This window comes from Durio zibethinus, chromosome 20, assembly GCF_047325235.1.
Source record: "Durio zibethinus cultivar Kanyao isolate XHJ-2024 chromosome 20, ASM4732523v1, whole genome shotgun sequence".
Classification (NCBI taxonomy): Eukaryota; Viridiplantae; Streptophyta; class Magnoliopsida; order Malvales; family Malvaceae; genus Durio; species Durio zibethinus.
Window position 1 is genome coordinate 1,778,559 of NC_143181.1, and position 21,490 is coordinate 1,800,048.

A 21,490-nucleotide genomic window follows, 5' to 3' on the forward strand; every position below is an offset into this window, starting at 1 on the left:
TTCCAAAACCGTTGAACCGGACACTAGTTTCAGGGACCGGAATCAATTGACAGATGCCCTTTCGACGCTCGCATCTCTGCCACGTAGCCATTTACGTTTTCTAGCCAAGTGACCCTCTTCACCTCGCCGAAGCTTTTGCCAGCTTCATCTTTTTTGCGGCCATTAGTTTTTAACCCTTCATCGTCATCTGGATTTCTTCCTTTTCTCAGGTAACATATCAAGCTATTATTCGCATTAGTTTGAAATCTCAAGCTAATATAGTTTTTATCTGTTGCAGAGTTTGTTTGTGTCGTTTTAAAATTTTAATATAAACTGAGATGGCTTCGACCACTCTAATCTGCGACACGGAGCCATGGAAGGACTTGAAGGTAACTTCGCGGTCACTTTCTAGCCAAGTTTGTAGTTAAAATAGCAAGAAAGTCTCTGTTTTCAACACGAGATTCGTTTGGAATTTTGCAGACTCATGTCGAGGACATCAAGAAAAGTCATCTTCGTGACTTGATGAACGACAAAGAGCGATGCCAATCGATGATGGTGTAAGATCCTCAGTTGAACTCTCATTCTTTCTCTGATTCGATATCTACAAAAAGCTTTAAGTTTATATGTACATGTTTCTACAGTGAGTTCGATATTACTCAAGGCAACGCGCCACTCTTGTCACCATGGATAAGCTCTATAAATTAGCAGAGGTGAATTTGGATTAATTATCGTTTCTGAAATTATGGATTTAAATAATAATAAATTTCGATTTTATTAAAATCTTTTTTCATATTTTTAGGCTGCTTCTCTCAAACAACAAATTAACCGAATGTACAGCGGCGAGCATGTGAGTATAAGTTTCTCTTCGCACCATTTGTTTTTTAAAGATAAGACTGTTTGGTTTGATGCTTTGATTTAAACATTAGTTATGATATATTGGTTTCTGGCTATAATTGTTGAATAGGATTTCATGCATTAGACTTTGCATTGTTTCTTGCTGGAACATTTCAGATAAATAGCACAGAAAATAGGTCAGTGCTTCATGTAGCTCTCCGTGCACCAAGGGATGCGGTTATATACAGTGATGGAAAGAATGTGGTGCTAGATGTTTGGAATGTTCTGGATAAGATCAAGGATTTTTCAGAGAAAGTTCGCAGTGGCTCATGGGTACTTATTACTCTGTTCTTATACATCCAAGTTGAATATTTTGTTCCTCAATTGCTGAGAAACAGGTAAATCTTGGCAGATCGGATGTACTGGAAAACCACTGAAGGATATTATTGCAATTGGTATTGGTGGCAGTTTCTTAGGTCCTTTATTTGTTCATACTGCTCTTCAAACACGTAATGCTGGTGCACTTTACTATTATTTGTGTTATCCTGGTACTTGATCTTTTTACTTGTAACCTATGAAGAAGAAAGCATAGCTGATGCATTTGGTTTACTCTTGAGTCTTTACCATTCACAGACCCTGAGGCGGTTGAATTTGCAAAAGGACGCCAGCTACGTTTGTAAGTAGTTGTTTGTTACTGCAAGTGGTATTTTTTTGTGTCTACTTTCTTTCTTTCATTGTATTATAAGATTGGCAATAGAACTGCTTCTTTCGTTTTGGGGGAGTGAAGGAGGGGGAGGGGGAGGGGGAAGGTGTCGAAGAAATGCAGGTTGGGGCAACTTGAATAGAACAAGAACTGTACAATTGTGATAGGCCTGCTAAGACTGGCGTTGGCATAAGAGAGATTAAGTCAAAAAAGCGTTTTGCTTGTGGTGGATTCTCAACATGAAGTTCCTGTTATTCTAGCTTCTTCTCTGACATTTTCATTGTAATTTGTAAATCCTGCATGCATAATAAGTAGTTGTTTCATTTGGTTATTCTAGAAATTCAACATAATCTCCTGTTTGCATTGCCACAGCCTTGCAAATGTGGATCCTATTGATGTTGCTAGGAATATCACGGGATTAAACCCTGAAACCACTCTTGGTAATTACTTTCTTTTTATTCATCTCAAAGCATGTTGTTTTTCTCTTCTCTAAACTCCTTTTTGCAGTGTTGATTCTTCTGATTTCATTTGCTTTTAATTTAATCCGGTTGTCGTGGTTTCGAAGACTTTCACAACGGCTGAAACTATGTTGAATGCTCGAACAATGAGGGAATGGATTTCATCTGCTCTTGGGTTAGTGCCATGATAAAACTACTTATTTTCATCAATGTGCATGCTGTGGTAGTTTGAGATTCTGGTACTATTCTGCATGAATATTTTTTGGAACTATTTCTAAGTAAAATTTAACAATTAAAATTCAGAGTGATAATGCATTGAGCAAAATGGAGGAGATATTCTTATCTTTGAATGATTTTAATAAGTGCTTTATTTTCTCAATATTGTTAGGAGTCATTCTCAATATTTAAGGAATTAATGTATAATATAAAAGTTTCCTGGATTGGAGGGTTTCGATTTTTTATTGCCTGTTATAACATTTCTGGATATTTTGTGAATACCTCTAGATTTTTCTCTCTCTTTTTTTTTTTTTAATGTAAAATGTGGTACAACAATTCTTCATTATTAAGCCACTTATGATTCAAAATACCTTTTCAGGCCTTCTGCAGTTGCAAAACACATGGTGGAAGTCAGTACCAATCTAATGGTATCAGTTTGTTATTTCATCTATTGAATTTGAGTGATTAAGCATTTAGTGCACTGCCACGTACATATTGAATCTTTTATTTTGGGTTTGGTGCAGCAAATCAAGTGTTTCTAGCATTCTAGAGTACAATTCATAGCTTAAGTTTGATAAAGTGAAAATGTTTATTCTCATTTTGCTTGAAACAGATGGCCTCTTGATTATGAATTCCTCTTTTCTTTTTTTCAATTTCTGTGCTTCATAGCTTCGTATTTATTCCCTTTCTCCTCTTCAATTGCTGAAGCACTAATAAATGTGGCTTCATATTTCATATCATACACTGGTATTGATCCTACTCTGCTTATAAATCTATGCAGCTTGTTGAAAAGTTTGGCATTGATCCTAATAATGCATTTGCATTCTGGGATTGGGTTGGTGGTCGTTACAGTGGTAAGTTTTATTCCCTATCCTCTTGCTTTTTTCTAAGGATCATTAGTGGTCATTTGATTTCTTTCAAGGAATGAGACCTTTTCTAGTTGAATTGTGGAAGATGATTAACCATGAAGTAAACTGCCTTTGCAGTTTGCAGTGCTGTTGGAGTGTTGCCTTTGTCTCTGCAGTATGGTTTCCCAATAGTAGAAAAGTACGGTAACTTCTTATTGTTTCGACTATACTGCACTCACCTTTCTAATTTTAACAACTTATAAATTATATAATATCCATTAGGAGTCCATATATGATAGGTGAGACTGATTTGTGCAATTTTAAAACCACCTTCACTGTTCTAAGGCAATACATCACTTGAAGCAGAACTTAGGAGAAAAGGGGTTTTCTTTGTCATTTTTCTCCATGGAGTTCATGTATCATAAAAGTTCAGTTTTACATGCACTGAGAACGGGTTTATTTCCCCTTTCTTGACAAAAAGTTGTAGCTCTAAACAGTTTCTTAGGAAATCAAATTGTAGTATAAAGATGACAAAAAATGTTAGTTGCTAATGGACATATTTTTAACTTTAATCATTATTGCATGAGAACATAAAAACTATTTTGAGTGCCATGAGAATCTGCAAATACTAACAAAAGTATGACAAGTAAGAGTGTGTGATTTATAAAAGGTAGGTTTCAAGTTTTAACCTAGCTCTTAATCCGTTCTTTGCCTTGGTGCTTTTGACACTTATTCATTCATCTATTTATTTTATATTTTGGCTGATTTTGATTTATACATGAATAAGTGTTTTTTTTTTGTTTGTTACTTGAAGGTTCTTAAAGGGGGCTTCAAGTATTGATCAACATTTCAATTCAGCTCCTTTTGAGAAGAATATACCTGTAAGTGTCTTAATGTAACATCTTCCACTGCAGCTGTGGTTCTTTGTTACTCATTAGATTGGCATAGAATTATCTACCAGTGGTATTATGACGATGGGGTAGATGAGTTGGGCTAGAAGCTAAGAATACTAGAATGAAGGTTATGGTTATTTTAAATGAGGATGGATTAATCTAGTATAATACTTCTTTGTATTCCCAAGTTGGATTTACTAGATGCTGTTTTTCATTCAAGCACACATTAGACTGTTTTTGCTAATATAAGTTTGGTTGATTGTTCAAGTTCTTTTCCAATTGGTATAATGGTGTGCTTAGTGGTTACTTGATGTCAGGTGCTTTTGGGTTTACTCAGCGTTTGGAATGTTTCATTTCTTGGATATCCTGCAAGAGTGAGTATTCTGCATGAACCTTATATTAAACTTGCCATTTCTTGTTCCTCCCTTTTCTTCTTCTCTCTTTTAAATGCTTACCACTTATCATATAACACTTTAAGTGTATATCAGGCCATTTTACCTTACTCCCAGGCCCTCGAGAAATTTGCTCCGCATATTCAGCAGGCATGTTTGCTGGAACTCCTTTTTTCACAGGGGGAGGGGTTGGATTTGTGTTTTCAAATCTTATATATTGCTAAATCTACTTCAATTCAGGTCAGCATGGAGAGTAATGGCAAGGGGGTGTCAACTGATGGCGTGCCACTTCCTTATGAGGCTGGTGAAATTGATTTTGGTGAACCTGGAACAAATGGCCAGCACAGCTTTTATCAACTAATCCACCAGGTGAATTTTATGCTGTGTTTTGCAAATGATAGAAGAATATTAGGTGATTCTTGCTGCATATAACATCTTATAACACCTTAAATTTTTGAGGCACTAGAGTTATATGTCCAGGCCTGTTCCTAGGAGAGCTATGGATCTTCCCAGGGGCAACCTTAATTTGGAAGCTTGAGCATAAATGAAGAGACTAGAAAGGTTTTTTAGAGAGTGTGCAAGATATGGCACATTATCTTAATTACTTACCATGAAAATAACAAAATGAAGTACTAAAAGGTGCTTGGAGAACTTTAACTGGTTGAATTTGAATGTCATTCGCCATAATATAGGTTCCAACTCTTGAGACTTCAGTGAGTCTTAATTTCATATAGCTGTGTCCTTGGCTTTGATGAAGGGGATGATTCTGTTATCACTTAACCTTGATGGCTTATCATCTGCGTAAGAGATCTAGTTTTGGTACTCTCAAATTATTGCGCTCAAGTGGTATAGGGTGGGGTTGGGATGGGACAGTTGTTCATCATTTGGTATTTATAGAATCAAGCTCTATGCTAAACGACAAGGTGCTGCAGCTATAAGTATTTTAACTTCTCATTTTGATACCTTCAGGGACGTGTAATTCCATGTGATTTCATTGGTATTGTGAAGAGCCAGCAACCTGTGTACCTTAAAGGTGTAATACAATTTATTTCTGTATTCGTTGCTAACTTGAAGATAACATATTTTGTTGTTTGTATTGCGTTACTGAACATGATATTTATATTATTATTATTGGCAGGTGAAGTGGTGAGCAACCATGATGAGCTCATGTCCAACTTTTTTGCACAGCCGGATGCCCTCGCATATGGGAAGGTAGGCTTTATGCTTTCTTAGGTATCCATTATTTTTCTTTATTACAAAGGCAAATGTCATTAGGTTTCAAAACATTTTTTTTTTTTAATTTTTCACGAATTGTTGCCTAAAATCTGTATCACTGCTGAAAAAAATTGATTCACTGCAGACAGCAGAGCAGTTGTTGAAGGAGAATGTTGCACAGCATCTTATTCCTCATAAGGTGATTTACTTTCAGCTTTGTACCAAGCTTTAGTTCCTAATAGAATCAATGTCCTAACTTGCTTTGTTATCTTCCATAGACATTCTCGGGGAATCGGCCTTCTCTCAGTGTTTTGCTTCCATCTCTGAATGCTTACAATATTGGGCAGGTGAGTGGTTTCTCTCTTTAAATTTTAATTAATGAAGCATTTCTGATCGGTTATAACTGTTGAGGACTCTGGTATTATTGGTATGGCCCTGCATCAATAAGTCAATTTCTACCTCATAATTTTTCTAGCTTTAATCTTCAAGTACCTAGCACTTAATGCACATAATGTGCTTCATCTGCCTGGTCTAACACAATGACTTCTTGGCTGCCTCAGCTGTTGGCAAGCTATGAACATAGAATTGCTGTGGAAGGTTTTATTTGGGGCATTAATTCTTTTGATCAGTGGGGAGTTGAGTTGGGGAAGGTATGTATCGTCAAAGAACACTCCATCATGTTCTGTACATATAATCACATTGTTCCAACTTCCAAGATGCACATTTTGCTGAATGTTTCTTTGCAATTTGCTTTTTCCCTCTTTAACTTAGAATATCTATTTCATTTGTATAAATGCCGTCACTGGCTACTCAAGTCCGAAAACAGCTTCAGGCATCACGTACGAAAAAAGAACCTGTAGAGGGCTTTAATTTCAGTACTACCACATTGTTAACAAGATATCTAGAGGTAAGACAAATTCATCATTACCCTGAAATGTAGTAAACATTGATTTTCCTTTCTAAGATTGCTAAGGGTTCAAAACTTTCTGTAAGGACCAGAATCTATATCCCTCCATTTATAAATAGAATGTTGACGTAAATCATCTTGTTCAATTTAACAATATGGTTTAGTATCACAAGAAATACTGCAATATATGTTGGGAAAAGAAAATTTCTTAATATCACATCTAACTTTTATGGTGGCCAGTAATTATAGTACCGGCACTTTCTGTCAACAAGTTATTAACCAATGATGATTATAGTCCCTATGGTGTCGCAATAATTCTAACGGTCCCATTGCTTTTGCGGGGAACCATTTTCCTATATGTGCGCTGTTTTGAGCTAGCAGTTAGAACTTAGAAGTTTCCCCACTTTGCTCTTTTAAAATTTTTATTTGGATTAAGGTTTTTTTTGGTAATATGACACTGCACTGTTACTGAAAAGTTATAAATTGTTTGACAGGCAAGCTCTGATATCCCAGCTGACCCACCTACTCTTCTACCAAGGATATAACTGCCTTGATGCATTGGCTTTATTCGAAATATGCCTCGCACTGCATAGCTTCATCTGTACTTGTCATGCTTGAAATTTTCCCAGTGGTAAGAAGATTTTGTGACTTTGTTTTTTTGGCGTATAGGGAGATCCATTGAATCTTTTGGGTTATACAATGGATTTAATAAGTCTACAGCGTTAGACATGGAATATTTGCTTGAGGCTATCTGTAGCAGAGAATAAATTAACTTGTTTTAGACAGTATATGATTGCTTGGTTTTTCAATTGTTTATATAACAGAAGCAACTATAGGGAAACTGCGATTGGGGGGGGGGAGCATAAAAGATGGAAGGTTGTGCTATAGAACAGCTTGAAGTTCAAGTCTCTATCAGTACCTTCAGGCTTGAGCATGCCGCACGGACCTCCTTTGAGTCTTGTTCACGATCAGTTTATTGAAATAGATCATCAATGGTGTACAGGCTAATTGAAAGCCAAAAAAAAAAAGAATAGCGTGAAATAAAAATTCATGTGAAGTCCTGTTATGAAAAAACTGGCAACGCTGTTTGCCTGCTGGCTTGCTTTTGATTTAAAATACCGTATCCTAATTGTTCCTTGGAGGTCATATGTGATTACCGTCTTCTCACTCTAAGTAAATTTCAAGGTAAAGACACGTGATATTTTAAGTTCTAATCAAACATTACTTGAATTAGAGAAGTCAACCCAAGCTGGGCACACAAAGGCTTATATATGCCATTCAGGCGTTAATCCTCTCCATGGCTCCCTACGTGCAATGCTTCCTTCTTCCCCACCAGCTCCTCCCTTTCCTTTTGTGGGCATCACCGTCCTTGTTCTGCTTTATCTTGTAATCTTTTATCTAGTTAGCCAGGACGATGATCTAAATGAAGATGAAAGCAGCATCCGTACCGGCAAAGAAGAGAATTATTCAGGTTTGTCTATCGAAGAGATACAGCAACTCCCTTGGTTTAATTATCATGTAAATACCAGGGCAATCTGTGGCGTCTGCCTGGATGGGTTTCAGGTTGGGGAACGATGCAGGATCGATCCAGTTTGTAGTCATATATTCCATAAACATTGTATTGATCTTTGGTTGGTAAGGAGACCCACCTGCCCAAATTGCCGTTCCCCCTTCAAACCGAAAGAAACTGAAGATATTGTATGAATTAGGGTCAATCAAATTTCTTGATACAGGCCATGCCAACATGTGTATATTTATTCTTTTCATAGGTTCTAAAAACCTTCTAATCCCTGATTTGTTTGTGGGTACAACTTTCATAGCACAGCAAATATTTTATACGACAAATGCACATTAGAAATTCACAATTCTCTTGAACCAAGACATCAGAAAATAACACAAACTGTTTAATTATGTAAAGATCCAAGAGTGCTCAGTTGCTGCTGATTGCTGAATATATCATTGACCCATTAAAGGTTCTTTACAACTAAAAATTGCCAATAAGCCAAAGAAAGCAGCTTTGTTCGACCTCTACTCATCTAAACTACCCAACTTAAACCCTCTAAAGCAACCCCAAATCCTAACCCATAAAGTAGGAAAAAGGAAAACCCAGAAATTTAAACCCCAGTGGATCCAAATCCCCCAGCCCCTCTGGTAGTGGAATCCAAATCCTCAACTTCCAAAACATCAGGTGTCAGTATCTTCTCAATAATCAACTGCGCAATCCTGTCACCCGATTTCACTTCAAAGTCAACATCCGAATGGTTGAACAAAATAACCCCAAGAGGCCCCCTGTAATCTGCATCGATTACACCAGCACCCACGTCAATCGAATGCTTCCAAGCCAAACCAGACCTCGGCGCTACATCACAGAAAAAACTCATAATTTTATTAAGTCAACGAAATCAATCAAAATGGATTAATATAAAGCTAAGATAAATACGGTAAGAGATTTATACCAACTCGACCATAGGTTCCTTCAGATATTGCAATGCTTAGATCAGTAGGAATCAGAGCTTTTCCCCTGGCTGGCACTTTGGTATCGGTTGCACTGTGCCATAAATAAAAAAAAAAACGACAAAAATTACTGTAAATCAAATGCGATTTCTATAAAGGACAAGGTTTGAGGATATACCTTGACAGATCGTACCCAGCAGCGAGAGGAGAGCCTCTTGACGGCAACACAGCTTTTTCAGAGAGCTTTTTGACTCTCAAAAGTGAGATTGGACCTTGAGCAACTTCATGTACTCCATTTTGGCTAAGTTTTGGGACCTTGGGGGATGGCTCTTTGATTTCAGGGCCGTTGTTAAGCTGCTCTGTTTGGACCATCGTGAGAGACCTTGAGAACGAAAACAAAACAGACGAATGATTCCAACAAATGGATTTGAAGACTAACATTTCTAAAGGCTAGCGATTATATTGTTATATATAGAAATAAAGCCATGATTTTCGGTCTCCACGAACTGATGGCGCCAAGTGTTCCCGCCATTTTCCTTTGTGTCCATTAATTCCCCTGTGGCCATGCTTAAATGCTCCTGGCTATCGCCTGCGGGCCATCCAACTAAGGCCAAAACTGTAGACACTGGTTTAAGGATTTAAATTGCGACAATAATCATGTTTTTGTGTTTGTTATAGTTAATAAATTTTCACGATCATTACGATTATAAATTTTTTAAAATTTTATTTAATTTATTATAAAATATAATAATTTTAATTATTAATAATAAAAAATTTTATTTTATAATTTTTAAAAAATTTTATATCATATCATATGTTTTATTTATTTAAGAATAAATATTTATAATAAAATATTTATATTTAAAAATTTATTTATATGATAATTATAAAATAATAAGAAATAAATAAACATGTAAAAAATAAATAATTATAATGAATGATATATTTAATTATTTAACTACCGTACTCATTAAATTATTATCGAATTATATTATGCATAAATTAAATAATAAGTAATTAAATATTCATAAATTAAATAAAAATATTACTATTCATGGGCAAAGAGAATTGTTTTTTATGAGTTTATAGTAATTCAAACTTAATAACATTCATATTGTGAGTAATTTTCAACAATAATAACCTTAAGTTTACTTATTTTACCTATTGACTGAATTGCATAGATCAACAAAATTTCTTATCCTTTTACTTTACATTAAATAAATTTTTTCTCCAAACCTTCATCCCCATCCTCATCTCTCAAAAAAAAAAATTTTTTGCTATATACTCATTTTCGTCAACCTCAAATCTTACTTTTATCTCTTGTTTTTCATTTTAAGTCATAACAACTCTTACCCCTTTCTACAAATGCATTATAATCCAATCAAATTCTAAACACACAAAATTATGATAAATTTAAAAATAAAAAAAAATAATTTGAGTGTTAAATTAATTATTTATTTTAAATTGTATATACTAGATATTGATTGAAGTTGAATTTGAGAGAATCGATATTTTTGAAATTTTAAGTTTTGTGGGTTTTTTTTTTGAATTTATAAATTGATGTTTATTTTTTATTTTTATTATTATTATTTTAAGTTTTTAAATAGAATCAAATGAAAAAAATTTTATTAAATTTTTGAATGAAAAAAAAATTACAAATAATAAAAATTTACTATTGCTATTATTCAATTACGTAATAATTCGTGATTGTGATACGATCACTATAAATAAAATTCAAATTCTATCATATTTTTTATTCAATAACGATGATAGATAATAGCGCTATCATAAAATAATTGTCGCTATACCACTATCTTACCGCTATTTAAATCTTTACCTTTACTTTTAAAACGACACTGCTTCACGTCGTCCAATAATTTCCACCCTAACTTGGACCGTCGTGGCGTATTACGTACCCATCGAATCAAAAACAGATAAAGCCTTCTTTTCTGCCCTCGTCACAACCTCGCGTGCAATCCACTGTAAGAGTCATGCAGAAATCGTGCTTTTCAAGCATTTTGTTTGGCGCGTATACCGGATAATTATAAGAATCCGTCCGACAGTAACTATTTTTGGACAGCAAATTACCATCTACTCAGTAACGTAAGCCGTAACCTATCTTTCCATAATTTTACCTTGTTACCACTTTTTTTTCTAATAATTTGTTTTTTTTCACCCAACCTATATTTCCCCCTTCTCTTCAGATTCAGCGTTTTTCGCACGTCGCTTAGCGCATCCAAACAAAGCACTTCAAGGGAAAAAAACAGCAGGCAAGGGTTTCCTTTGGCTTTGTTCTCTCTTTCAACTTTCACTGATCATCCATGGCTCATAGCGCTGCCTCCAATTCCCGCCACCACCTCACCGTCAACCCTCCCCACCCGATCTCCAAAGGTATTTTACGTCGCCGCTTTCCTTTCCTCGTATCGCATTAAGGATTAGTGGCTTCTTTCATTCGTCTCTGTTAAACCCTAGTTCAGACCATTTCACGCTCCTTTTTGCTTATTTCGTTGTGTTATTGAAGAATTGTTGTAGATTCAGTGAGTTTGCGAGATTGCTGGGGGGGTTTTATTGATTTTGTTGCTTCGACGTTAGGGTTTTTTGTTTCTCTGATGTCATTTTTAGTGCCGTTTGGCTATTGAAATGTGAAGAAGAGAAATGAGGATAGCTTTAAACTGGTTATTAATGCGGCGCACTTTAGTTGCTGAACTGGAAAAATTAAATATATTTTTAAAAAATATTTTTAATTTGAAAAGAGCGATGTGATAGTGATGTACTTACGTTATTCTATTTGTTTTTAATTAATTCGACTTGAAAAGGCGATTATTGGAGATAACTTTTTCTCTTTCATTTCTTGCACTCTCATTGCATTCAATTGCTTGTTTTATGCTAAGATTTATGTGATTAATCATATAAAAATTGCATAATTGTTATTCCATTGATGAATGGAAGCTTAACTTTTTACTGAATTGATTGTTTAATTTTCATCTTGGTTGCTGCTTCGTGAGTGGCTTTTACTAAGATATTTCTTTTGTTTAATTTGTTTGCAATGCTGCCTCAAAGTCAATTGAAACTTTATAAATAATGTCTTTCCACTATTAATGCTTTTATTATTTGCATTTGATGTTAAGTTGTTGTGGCAGTTTCAAGATGCAATTCAGTCATTTCTCAGAAAACGTGTTTTTTACAAAATTCAGTGTCTCTCATCACTAATATCCCTGTTTTGCATCATCATTGAATGTGACTTTTTAAGCATTTTAATTTCAAATACTTGATTTGAATATATGCATGTCTCTATTTCATGCTTCTGTTTGATTTATGCAGATGTTGAAGGATCTGACAATCCTATTCCGCTTTCACCACAGTGGCTTCTGCCAAAACTTGGGGAGAGTAAGCCTGGAATAGGAACTGCGGTATGATGTTGGTCTGTTTTGGCTATATGGTTCTGTTATTTTACTCATTGTGTTCTTGTTTATTCATAGACTTGGGTTTTATGTATTGTGAATGCTTTGACTAGCTTTCTATGAACATACTGTTCTTATCTCAAGATTTAGTTAGTGTTCTGTTTAATATTCTTACTGTCTCAGTGGCGCTTCTTCCCCCCCCCCCCCCCAATTTTTAATTATCTATACAGGAAAGTCACCCTGCCCCTTATCCAGCTCATGGAAATCGTTCCAATGTCATGAAGCCATCCGGAAATGGTGAGGAGATGCATGATACCCTGAAGAAGAATGATGTTTTCAGGCCATCCTTACTTGATATGGAAACTGGTCGCCGAGACCGCTGGCGTGATGAAGAGCGAGACACCCATTCATCTGTGCGCAAAGATCACTGGAGGGATGGAGATAAAGAGCCCAGTGACACCCGCAGGATGGATCGATGGACAGATAACTTGCCTTCAAGACACTATGGAGAAGCACGGCGTGCACCCTCTGAGCGGTGGACTGATTCAGGTAACAGGGACTCAAATTATGATCAACGGCGTGAGAGCAAATGGAACACACGCTGGGGGCCTGATGATAAAACCACCGAAAGCTTGCATGACAAGTGGACGGACTCTGGCAGAGATGGTGATATGCCTCTTGACAAAGGGTTGTCTCATCTTTCCCGTCATGGGAAGGATGAGAGGGAGGGGGATCACTACCGCCCATGGAGATCCGCCTCTTTTCAAAATCGAGGAAGTGGAGAGCCTCAACACCAAACACTAACTCCAAGCAAGCAGGTTCTAACATTTTCCTATGGCCAGGGACGTGGAGAAAACCATCCTTCAACATTTTCTGCTGGCCGTGGAAGGGGAAGTTCTGGTGGAAATTCAGGGGCTAGCATACCTACTCATCGTCAATCTCTGGGGCCCATATCTGACAAGGGTGAAATTGACCATGGAGAACCATCCCTTTTAAGATATAGTAGGACAAAATTGCTTGACATATATAGGACGACTGACATGAGAATTTATCAAAATCTCTTGGAAGAGCTTGTATTAGTACCTTCTCTTACACAGGATGAAGCATTGGAACCACTAGCTCTTTGTGCTCCTAATTCTGATGAAATGGTAATATTTTTTTTTATTTACTATTATAGTGAACTTTGATTTAGACTCTGCTGTTGTTTTTATTGCCTTTTTGATAGGTTGTTCTGAAGGGAATTGACAAAGGGGAGATAACAAGTAGTGGTGCTCCTCAGATGCCTAAAGATGGGCCCATGGGCCGGAACTCTACAGAGTTTACTCATTCAAGACGAAACAAGATTGGTATTCAACCAGTTCAAGATATATTACTGCTGTAAGTTTGTGTTTAGTTTGAGGTAGTGTCTAATTTCTGCTGGAATTGGTTTATGTAGGTAGTAGAGAAGATTTATCGCTTGCTGTCGATGATCGTAAAGAGGAAAGTGCTGACATTCCAAAGAGCGGTTATTCAAATTACTCAGAGGGTTCGTCACTTGAAAATCCTAAGGGATATGCAGATAATAAATTCACATCCGGAGGTATAAATTCATAAACTGTTTGGCCCATATTTAGTGATGGCACTGGCAACCATCTGGCAAATTATTTCATTGGCTGTGAAAAGTGTTCTCAGTTGAAGTTTTTGAACCATATGAGAAATTAGTTTATTGCTACATCTTTTAAAGAACTTGGGTTGGAATAAAAATGAGGATTATGGAGCCAACTTGAATCAGTTTATCGTGGGGATTCTATAGATTTGAAATATAACTCCCCCACTGTATTTCGATATGCCTCTATTTGAGAACAACAATTGATCTTTTATTCATTTATGCAGCTACAGATGATACTGGTACCTACAGAAGAGCTGAAGAGATGCCCTTAAGTAGGGAACCAAGTATACAAGTTACTAACTCTGTTAATCCTGGCGTCGTGTGGCGAGCCTCATCATTGGGAGAAAGGTCACATACAGTCACACATGATTGGAAGGAGGTTCCGAGTGATGTTGGGTCAAGAACCCCTGATATGAGCCGGTCGCAACCACAGAAAGCTATGATTACCCAACGAGAAAGTAATGTGATGAATTCATCCTATTCCAGAGATGAAGCAAATTGGCAAACTAGTGAGGATCCTATTCTTAAGAGACAGCCATCTGGAGTTTTAGAGAGGGATTGTGAACCTAGGAAGTTGCCTGCTCCTGAGGACCTTCTCCTTCATTATAAAGATCCTCTAGGTGAAATTCAAGGCCCTTTTTCGGGGATTGACATCATAGGCTGGTTTGAGGCAGGATATTTTGGGATAGATTTAGAAGTTCGCCTTGCAAACGCACCCAAGGACTCACCATTTTCCTTACTTGGTGATGTAATGCCCCACTTACAAGCTAAAGCACGACCACCACCTGGATTTGGTATGCCAAAACAGGGTGAAATCTCAGATTTGTCAAACAGGCCTAATTTTAGCAGCTTTGGGAAGGTTCATACTGGTGCAAGTGAGATTGATATGATAAAAAATGAGCCAAGGCCAACAACAGAAGCTGAGAATAGATTTTTGGAGTCACTCATGTCTGGTAGCATAAGCAATCCATCCCAAGGTTGGGTTTTGACATACAGACATATTTTATTTAATTATAGTATAGTTTTGTTTGCTGAACTCTGAAAATAGTGTATTCGAGGGTTTTAATCAGTAAAACTCTCCCCCTCAGTTTATTCAATTTTTCTTATAGTATTTTCAAACATGCAGCTTAATTTGTCTTGTATGGTTTTGCTTTAGGTGTGCTAGGCTATCTTGCAAATAATTCCAGTAGCATTCCGGCGCCTGGAATAGAAAGTGGAAGTGATCTCTATCTCTTGGCCAAGAGAATGACACTTGAACAGCAGAGGTCATTACCAAAACCCTACCCATATTGGCCAGGGAGAGATGCTGTATCTATGGTTTCAAAGTCAGAGATCATCTCTGAATCAGCCACACCTCACGCAAAGCACCTCACATCATTGACTGACAACACTCTTCAGTTGCCTCGTTCACAAGGTGCTGATTTGATGTCCATCCTCCAAGGAATACCTGACAGGTCTGCTCCTGGGGTAAATAATAGTGTTGGTGGTTGGTCAAATTTCCCTGCACAAGGTGCCTTGAATCACCTTCAAGATAAGATTGAGTTACATCATTCTCAAAATTTTCCTACCCAAGCTCCCTTTGGGATCCAGCAACAGAGGCTGCAAACTCCAAACCCACCTTCCTTGACAAGTTTACTCTGTCAAACTATGGATAACCCATCTGGTATTTTAACACCTGAAAAGTTAATCCCATTCAGTTTATCTCAAGACTCCCAACTACTAAATATATTGCAGCAGCAGTATTTGATGCAGCAGCTACAATCCCAGGCACCAGTACCAACACAACAGATGTTACTGCTTGAGAAGATCATGTTGCTTAAGCAGCAACAGAAACAGGAGGAACAGCAACAGTTGTTACTGCAACAACAATTGCTTTCACAGGTTTTGCAAGAACATCATTCCCGGCAGCATTTTGGTGAACACTCTTATGGACATTTACAGGCTGCTACAAAGCCAACAGGGAATACATCTGTGGATCCTAGTCAACTTCAGCCATCATCCCAAGATATTATTCAGATTGGTTCACAGATACAACTTCCAAGCACCCAAGATGAACATGCCAATAATTTCATGGATCTCCCTCCACAAGTTACCAAGGATATCAGTTATGCTGTTAGTTCTGAATCCCCTCCTTTGCATCTGCCACACCAGATGTTTGATAGTATTGATCGGCAGAAGAGCTGGGGAACTAATGCCCCAGAACTGGTTAATGATGTCCAACAGTCTTTGCCAGTGACAACAATTGTCGAAAGCTCACACTCATTGGAAGTGAACATATCCTCCCAGCTGGCTTCTCTTGTGCAAGAGCCCCTCCTTGCTTCTGACTCCCGTGCTCTTACAGCAGAGCAGCCACTGGACTGTGTTCAGAAGATTGATGAAATTGTACCAGTTGTAACCCCAGTGAATGATGCAAATTGTGTATCCTTGGAGCACCTTGGAATTGCTACTCCTAGAACCTATAAAATTGATACACCTATTAATGAGGGTGTTCAACCCACTGCTGCCAGTGATGAACTGCAAGTTGAAAGAGAAAGAAGCAGTGATCAGCTGTCTGTGGTAAGAGAAGTTAAGAATGTTGAAGCTCGTGAGGTAAGAAAAGCTTCGGAAAAGAAGTCTAGAAAGCAAAAATCTAGTAAATCACATGCTTCTGACCAGGCAAAGGGAGTTGCGAAGGCTTCCTCTTCGGTGCAATTGAAACCATCTGAAACTGAAGAGGCAGTTGTTGGTGACACAAACACTTCTGGAGATAACCTTAATGGAAGATATCCAGTAAAGAGGGAAGAGAACAAATCCAGAATTGCCTCCATTGTCCCCATAATGGATTCTCACTATGCTAGAAGTTCTTCGGTTGCTAATGTTGGTGTGGTTGATGATGAAACCACAGAACACAAGGGTGACTCCAGACTTTCTGGTTCTTTCCCAGCGCAAAACACACCAACACAACCTGCACTACGTGCTTGGAAACATTCTCCTGGTTTCAAGGCTAAGTCATTATTGGAAATCCAACAGGAAGAACAGAGGAAGGCACAAACTGAAATGGCAGTCTTAGAGGTTACTTCTTCTGTCAACTCTATGAGTCTGTCGACTCCTTGGGCTGGGGTCGTGGCTAGTTTAGAACCCAAAGTTTCTAGAGAAAGTCAAAGAGATGCAGATATTGCTGAGTCAGCTGTTGACAAACCTGAAAATTCTGCAAATTCAAAGAGTAAAAAGAGCCCATTACATGATCTGTTGGCGGAAGAAGTTTCGGCAAAATCCAATGAAAGGGATGTAGATGTCCCGGACACTATTTCTACTTTTTCTGCTCATGTTACCACCACAAATGTGGACCCTATTGATGATGACAACTTTTTTGAGGCTAAAGAAACTAAAAAAAGTCGGAAAAAGTCTGCAAAAGCAAAGGGCACAGTAGCAAAAGTGTCAGATCCTCTTAGTACTGCTGATGTGCCTGTTGTTAGTGCAAGTCCTGTTGAGAAAGGCAAAAGTTCTCGCCCTGCAAAGCTGGAGAAGGAAGTATTGCCTTCAATTCCATTAGGTCCTTCTTTGGGAGATTTTGTTCCTTGGAGAGGGGAGCAAGTAAGCCCTTCCCCTGCTCCAGCTTGGTCTACTGATTCTAAGAATCTTCCTAAACCTGCATCATTAAGAGATATCCAAAAGGAGCAGAAGAGGAATTCCTCAGTCCAGCCCACAAATCCAATACCAACTCCTCAGAAATCCCAACCAAGTCAGTCAACACAAGGTGGTGGTTCATCATTGTCCATCACTGCATCTTCACCATCCAAGGTTGCTTCTCCCGTCCAGATTAATTCACATGTATCTTCTCAGTCAAAATATAAAGGAGATGATGACCTATTCTGGGGCCCAATTGATCAGACAAAGCAAGAAACAAAGCAGTATGTTCTCTTCCCTAACCCTTCCACTCCCCTTTGCGAAAAGAAAAAGAAAACACACTCACTTCATGCACTAAAAATTTTACTCTTGTGGAAGTGTTGTCCTGCACTTGCCAGAGTGAGTTGGAAAGTTGGGTCTATCTCTTGTTCTTTCAACTGCATTCTGGCTACAAAGATAGTACAACTAATAAGCTATCCTCTTTTGCCTTATCAAGAGCAGATAGGTACTACAGTCAGAGGGTGGTTTTATTTTGTAAAATGATAATAAACTAATAAGCTAAGTACTGCAACTTTTGGAATTGGTATGGGAATTTTTATTCCTATAAAAAACAAGACTTTTTACTAAATCAGTCATCCTTGCAAACAGAGAGAAGTAAATGTTTAGCCTTACTTTATATTTAATGAGATTCAGTAGCAATAACTAAATGGAGAACGTTTGTTGTGTTTTGTTGTAAATAGATATGATTTCCCTCATCTAGCAAACGTGGGCGGTTGGGGAACAAAAAGCACTCCTATTAAAGGAACTGCAAGTGGGGCATTAATTCGACAGAAGTCATTGGGTGGCAGACCTATCGAGCACACTCTGTCATCCTCTTCTGCCTCTGCTCAGTCTTCCCTTAAAGGGAAAAAGGCTACATTGACCAAGCATTCTGGTAAGTCATCCTAAGATGAGTAATGGTCTTTGTACAAAAATTTGTTGCTTTTAGCTACTTATCATAAAAATTTGACATCACATATGTATCTATCCTTTTATGCAGAGGCCATGGATTTCAGAGATTGGTGTGAAAGTGAGTGTGTTAGGCTTATTGGGACGAAAGGTATTGGTATTCTGCTACTTGTTTTAGATGATGTTTTAAATTATATCTATTTTAGGTAGAAGTTAATATTTGTATATCCTGTTTTCTTTTGTTATAATACGGAGCACATCGATTTTCAATTTCAGCTTCTCTTTTCGGCCTAAGTTGACGCCCTTCTAATGACTGCTTGTCCTATTTCTAATTCTGTGAATACTCATTGATTTTGGCATTTTAATCTTACCAACTTGTGCCTCTTTTCTAGATACTAGTTTCTTGGAATTCTGTTTGAAGCAATCTAGATCCGAGGCTGAGATACTTCTGGTAGAGAACCTTGGATCATTTGATCCTAATCATGAGTTCATTGAAAAATTTCTCAACTATAAGGAGTTGTTACCAGCCGATGTACTTGAGATTGCCTTTCAAAGTCAAAATGACGGGAAGTCCACAGAGTTAGGCGCCAGAAATGTGAATTCTGGCAATACAGGTGCTGGTGACTTTGATCAGGATGTTGCAGCCGGCCTGGATGGGTCTTCAAAGGGGGGAGGCAAGAAGAAGGGAAAGAAAGGGAAGAAGGTGAGCCAGGCTGTTTTGGGATTTAACGTCGTTAGTAACCGAATCATGATGGGTGAGATTCAGACATTAGAAGATTGATAATTTTGACCTTTTGAGAGATCACATTGGATGAGATTCAGGCAGTAGAATATTTTTGGCAGATCGGTGTAAATAATTTTGGGTAAATGTTTTCAGGTAGGATTTTTTTTATTACCTCCTTATAGAGCAACAAGCAGCAGCAGCAGTAATTTAATCCTGCTCAAGCGATTTTGTGAGGTAATGTCAATTGCCGTAAAATGGGTGGTATTTTTATCAGAGGTTTATTACAATAGCAAGTCTAACTTTGATCACAGAAAAGGTGACGCTCATGCATCTAGAAATTTCAGATTTGAATAAAATAAAGTATTTCTAATAATACGAAGGCCACTTTTGCTCCTCCAATTTTTCCAGCAGGTTGAAACATAAGCAAAATTCCTGTCCATAATACTAGGACATTACATTTGACGAAGCATTAATCTTTTTTAACAGTTACGAGATTAATACTAGACAAAATTCATCTGAAGATTCAAGCTGCCACCCCACTTATTCAACGATAGAAAAGGAAAAATCAGACATCAGCTATTGTAATTGATCTCTGATAATTGCCATTTCCTCCGAACTTGAAGCAGTACGAGAGATTGCAGTGCAATGGCAACTAGGACTGGAAATTCCCATTTAGGTTGGTCCCAGTTGCAGCAATATCTTTCTTTTTAGCAGCTTGTTTAGAAGTCCTTCTCCCTTGATTGCTGCTCTGGACAATCTAGCAGCATGACAAGTATGAGAAGCCATTGTCAGTGAATTATGGATCCTACTCTTTGGATTTCAAACTTCAATCGAAACTCATGTAAGAACTTCCAAGTCCTCACTGAAAGGTCTAAAATAAAACTCGACAAGAAAAAATACCCAAAAAACGCAGAAGAAAAATCCAACACAATCCTCCTTTTGTTTTCTTTTCCCAAATAGGGAGAAAAAGAATCATAAAACCAAGCTCTTTCGATCACATTCAAGGCTATGGGGCAGATCAAAATCATATAAAAAGAACAACATAAAGGAAAATGAGACTGACCTTTGATTGAGGCAATGGGGAATCAAGATTTACAGAGCGCATAGATAATTTGGCAATCTCAGACATAGCGGTATCTCGAACTCCAGGAACATCACTTGATAAATATTCATAAGCAGCCTCAAAAGCTTCAAGCCAAAACCTCGGCAAACGAACGCTAGCGCTATGCCTGTAAATATTCCACATCTTCCTCACCACCTTCTCTCTTTCCTCCAATTCCTATTTAACAAAACGACTCAAATCACCAAGAAAATCAAACAAAATCCAAAGAGAAAAAAAAAGTGGAGAGATTGATTGCTTACGAGGACGTCGAGATCGTCGTGGACAGAGAAGTCAGAGTCATCAGAGAATCTAGTAAGATCACCAGAAGACCATTTGAGAGAAACAGAGCCAGTAAACATGGACCAGAAAGCAAGCAAGAGAATTGCAGCCAAGACCCAGAATTTATATCCACTTTTACCAAAGAAAGCAACTGCAGAGCTATCTTTCTTCACACTTACTGTTGCTTGTTGCTGTGAATGGATTGCAATTGACAGAGCTGTCGGTGAATCTTGGTCCTTCATTTTCAAATCTCAACCACAACTTTGAAAGTTCCCTGTTTTGCTAAAGGAGAGCTGAGAGTAGAGAGAGGAATTAGTAGTTTGTATTATTAGAGCAGAGGGTAGGTGAAATGTCATAACAACAATGGGACGAGAAGACCGGTTTAGCTTTTGGCAACCACCACCAATGCTGATTTGATTTTTTGGTGGATCCGACATTGAAGTCTTACCACCCTTTGACCACCGCGTTTCCTTAAGTTGACTTTTACATCGTGACGGTGCTAACAGATTAATTATAAGAATTTTTTTTTGGATGTTTTTCCATTTGTCTTTGATCAGCTGTACCTGTTTAAGAATTTTGAAGAATGAAAAAGAATGGTGAGTGTGATTTGATTGTTTAAAATAGCATCCACTGTTTAAACAATTACTATATGTTTCCTCACTCATTTTTTTAGTCAAGAAATTTGATCCACCCGAGGTTTGGTTCAACAAGTCAAATACTATCACAAATTAAACTCTGAATTAATTTAATCGTTTTGGGGATCTAAAGAAAATTTTCATATATTTTACAGGTATATAGTACAATAAAGTGACAGAAAAGTCAAAACCCTATCATAAACTCCTAACCTTCCAGTAAGGAAAAGCGTCAGATTGAAGTCCTGAAA

The 21,490-nt window shown here is 37.5% G+C and overlaps 3 protein-coding genes and 1 pseudogene across 5 annotated transcripts; 2 read left to right on the top strand and 2 right to left on the bottom strand.

The window, feature by feature from the left end:
* LOC111315361 (glucose-6-phosphate isomerase, cytosolic 2B-like) lies at positions 1–8,303 on the top strand (annotated as a pseudogene). The gene is made up of 25 exons (XR_016330611.1): positions 1–209; positions 278–368; positions 460–536; positions 621–689; positions 779–826; positions 991–1,146; positions 1,226–1,322; positions 1,447–1,489; positions 1,889–1,954; positions 2,063–2,149; positions 2,570–2,618; positions 2,972–3,044; positions 3,177–3,237; positions 3,853–3,919; positions 4,249–4,305; positions 4,420–4,473; positions 4,564–4,692; positions 5,293–5,356; positions 5,462–5,535; positions 5,684–5,737; positions 5,817–5,885; positions 6,099–6,187; positions 6,337–6,445; positions 6,940–7,076; positions 7,270–8,303. The product of XR_016330611.1 is annotated as a glucose-6-phosphate isomerase, cytosolic 2B-like (transcript).
* A 25-nt stretch (positions 8,304–8,328) lies between these two features.
* LOC111315362 (deoxyuridine 5'-triphosphate nucleotidohydrolase) lies at positions 8,329–9,449 on the bottom strand. Its single transcript, XM_022917029.2, has 3 exons — positions 9,078–9,449; positions 8,902–8,993; positions 8,329–8,804 (listed from the first exon to the last, which is right to left on the bottom strand). The coding sequence occupies exons 1-3, from the start codon at positions 9,338–9,340 to the stop codon at positions 8,560–8,562; spliced, it is 600 nt and encodes a 199-aa protein (XP_022772764.2). The 5' UTR covers positions 9,341–9,449; the 3' UTR covers positions 8,329–8,559.
* Positions 9,450–11,110: 1,661 nt separating this feature from the next.
* LOC111315363 (protein ESSENTIAL FOR POTEXVIRUS ACCUMULATION 1-like) lies at positions 11,111–19,599 on the top strand. Of its 2 annotated transcripts, XM_022917030.2 has the most exons (10): positions 11,111–11,290; positions 12,221–12,309; positions 12,531–13,448; positions 13,526–13,646; positions 13,736–13,879; positions 14,173–14,925; positions 15,105–17,838; positions 18,295–18,488; positions 18,594–18,653; positions 18,895–19,599. In XM_022917030.2, exons 1-10 carry the CDS (start codon positions 11,221–11,223, stop codon positions 19,281–19,283), a joined length of 5,472 nt encoding a protein of 1,823 aa, XP_022772765.2. In that variant the 5' UTR covers positions 11,111–11,220; the 3' UTR covers positions 19,284–19,599. The 2 variants fall into 2 exon arrangements, with proteins under 2 accessions (XP_022772765.2, XP_089605285.1); XM_089749159.1 differs by lacking the exon at positions 12,221–12,309.
* On the bottom strand, positions 19,557–20,999 carry LOC111315364 (uncharacterized). Its single transcript, XM_022917033.2, has 3 exons — positions 20,589–20,999; positions 20,290–20,505; positions 19,557–19,983 (listed from the first exon to the last, which is right to left on the bottom strand). The coding sequence occupies exons 1-3, from the start codon at positions 20,847–20,849 to the stop codon at positions 19,879–19,881; spliced, it is 582 nt and encodes a 193-aa protein (XP_022772768.2). The 5' UTR covers positions 20,850–20,999; the 3' UTR covers positions 19,557–19,878.
* Between the last annotated feature and the right edge of the window lie 491 nt (positions 21,000–21,490).

Excerpts from the sequence above, each read along its gene's own strand:
- LOC111315362 (XM_022917029.2), bottom strand. The coding sequence starts at position 9,340 with ATGTTAGTCTTCAAATCCATTTGTTGGAATCATTCGTCTGTTTTGTTT. Across the intron at positions 8,994-9,077 it reads GCTGGGTACGATCTGTCAAG|TGCAACCGATACCAAAGTGC; the intron begins GTATATCCTCAA and ends TTTATGGCACAG. Across the intron at positions 8,805-8,901 it reads AGGAACCTATGGTCGAGTTG|CGCCGAGGTCTGGTTTGGCT; the intron begins GTATAAATCTCT and ends TCTGTGATGTAG.
- LOC111315363 (XM_022917030.2), top strand. The coding sequence starts at position 11,221 with ATGGCTCATAGCGCTGCCTCCAATTCCCGCCACCACCTCACCGTCAAC. Across the intron at positions 12,310-12,530 it reads AGCCTGGAATAGGAACTGCG|GAAAGTCACCCTGCCCCTTA; the intron begins GTATGATGTTGG and ends TTATCTATACAG. Across the intron at positions 18,654-18,894 it reads TAGGCTTATTGGGACGAAAG|ATACTAGTTTCTTGGAATTC; the intron begins GTATTGGTATTC and ends CCTCTTTTCTAG.
- LOC111315364 (XM_022917033.2), bottom strand. The coding sequence starts at position 20,849 with ATGAAGGACCAAGATTCACCGACAGCTCTGTCAATTGCAATCCATTCA. Across the intron at positions 20,506-20,588 it reads ACGACGATCTCGACGTCCTC|GAATTGGAGGAAAGAGAGAA; the intron begins GTAAGCAATCAA and ends TTTGTTAAATAG. Across the intron at positions 19,984-20,289 it reads CCCCATTGCCTCAATCAAAG|ATTGTCCAGAGCAGCAATCA; the intron begins GTCAGTCTCATT and ends TCATGCTGCTAG.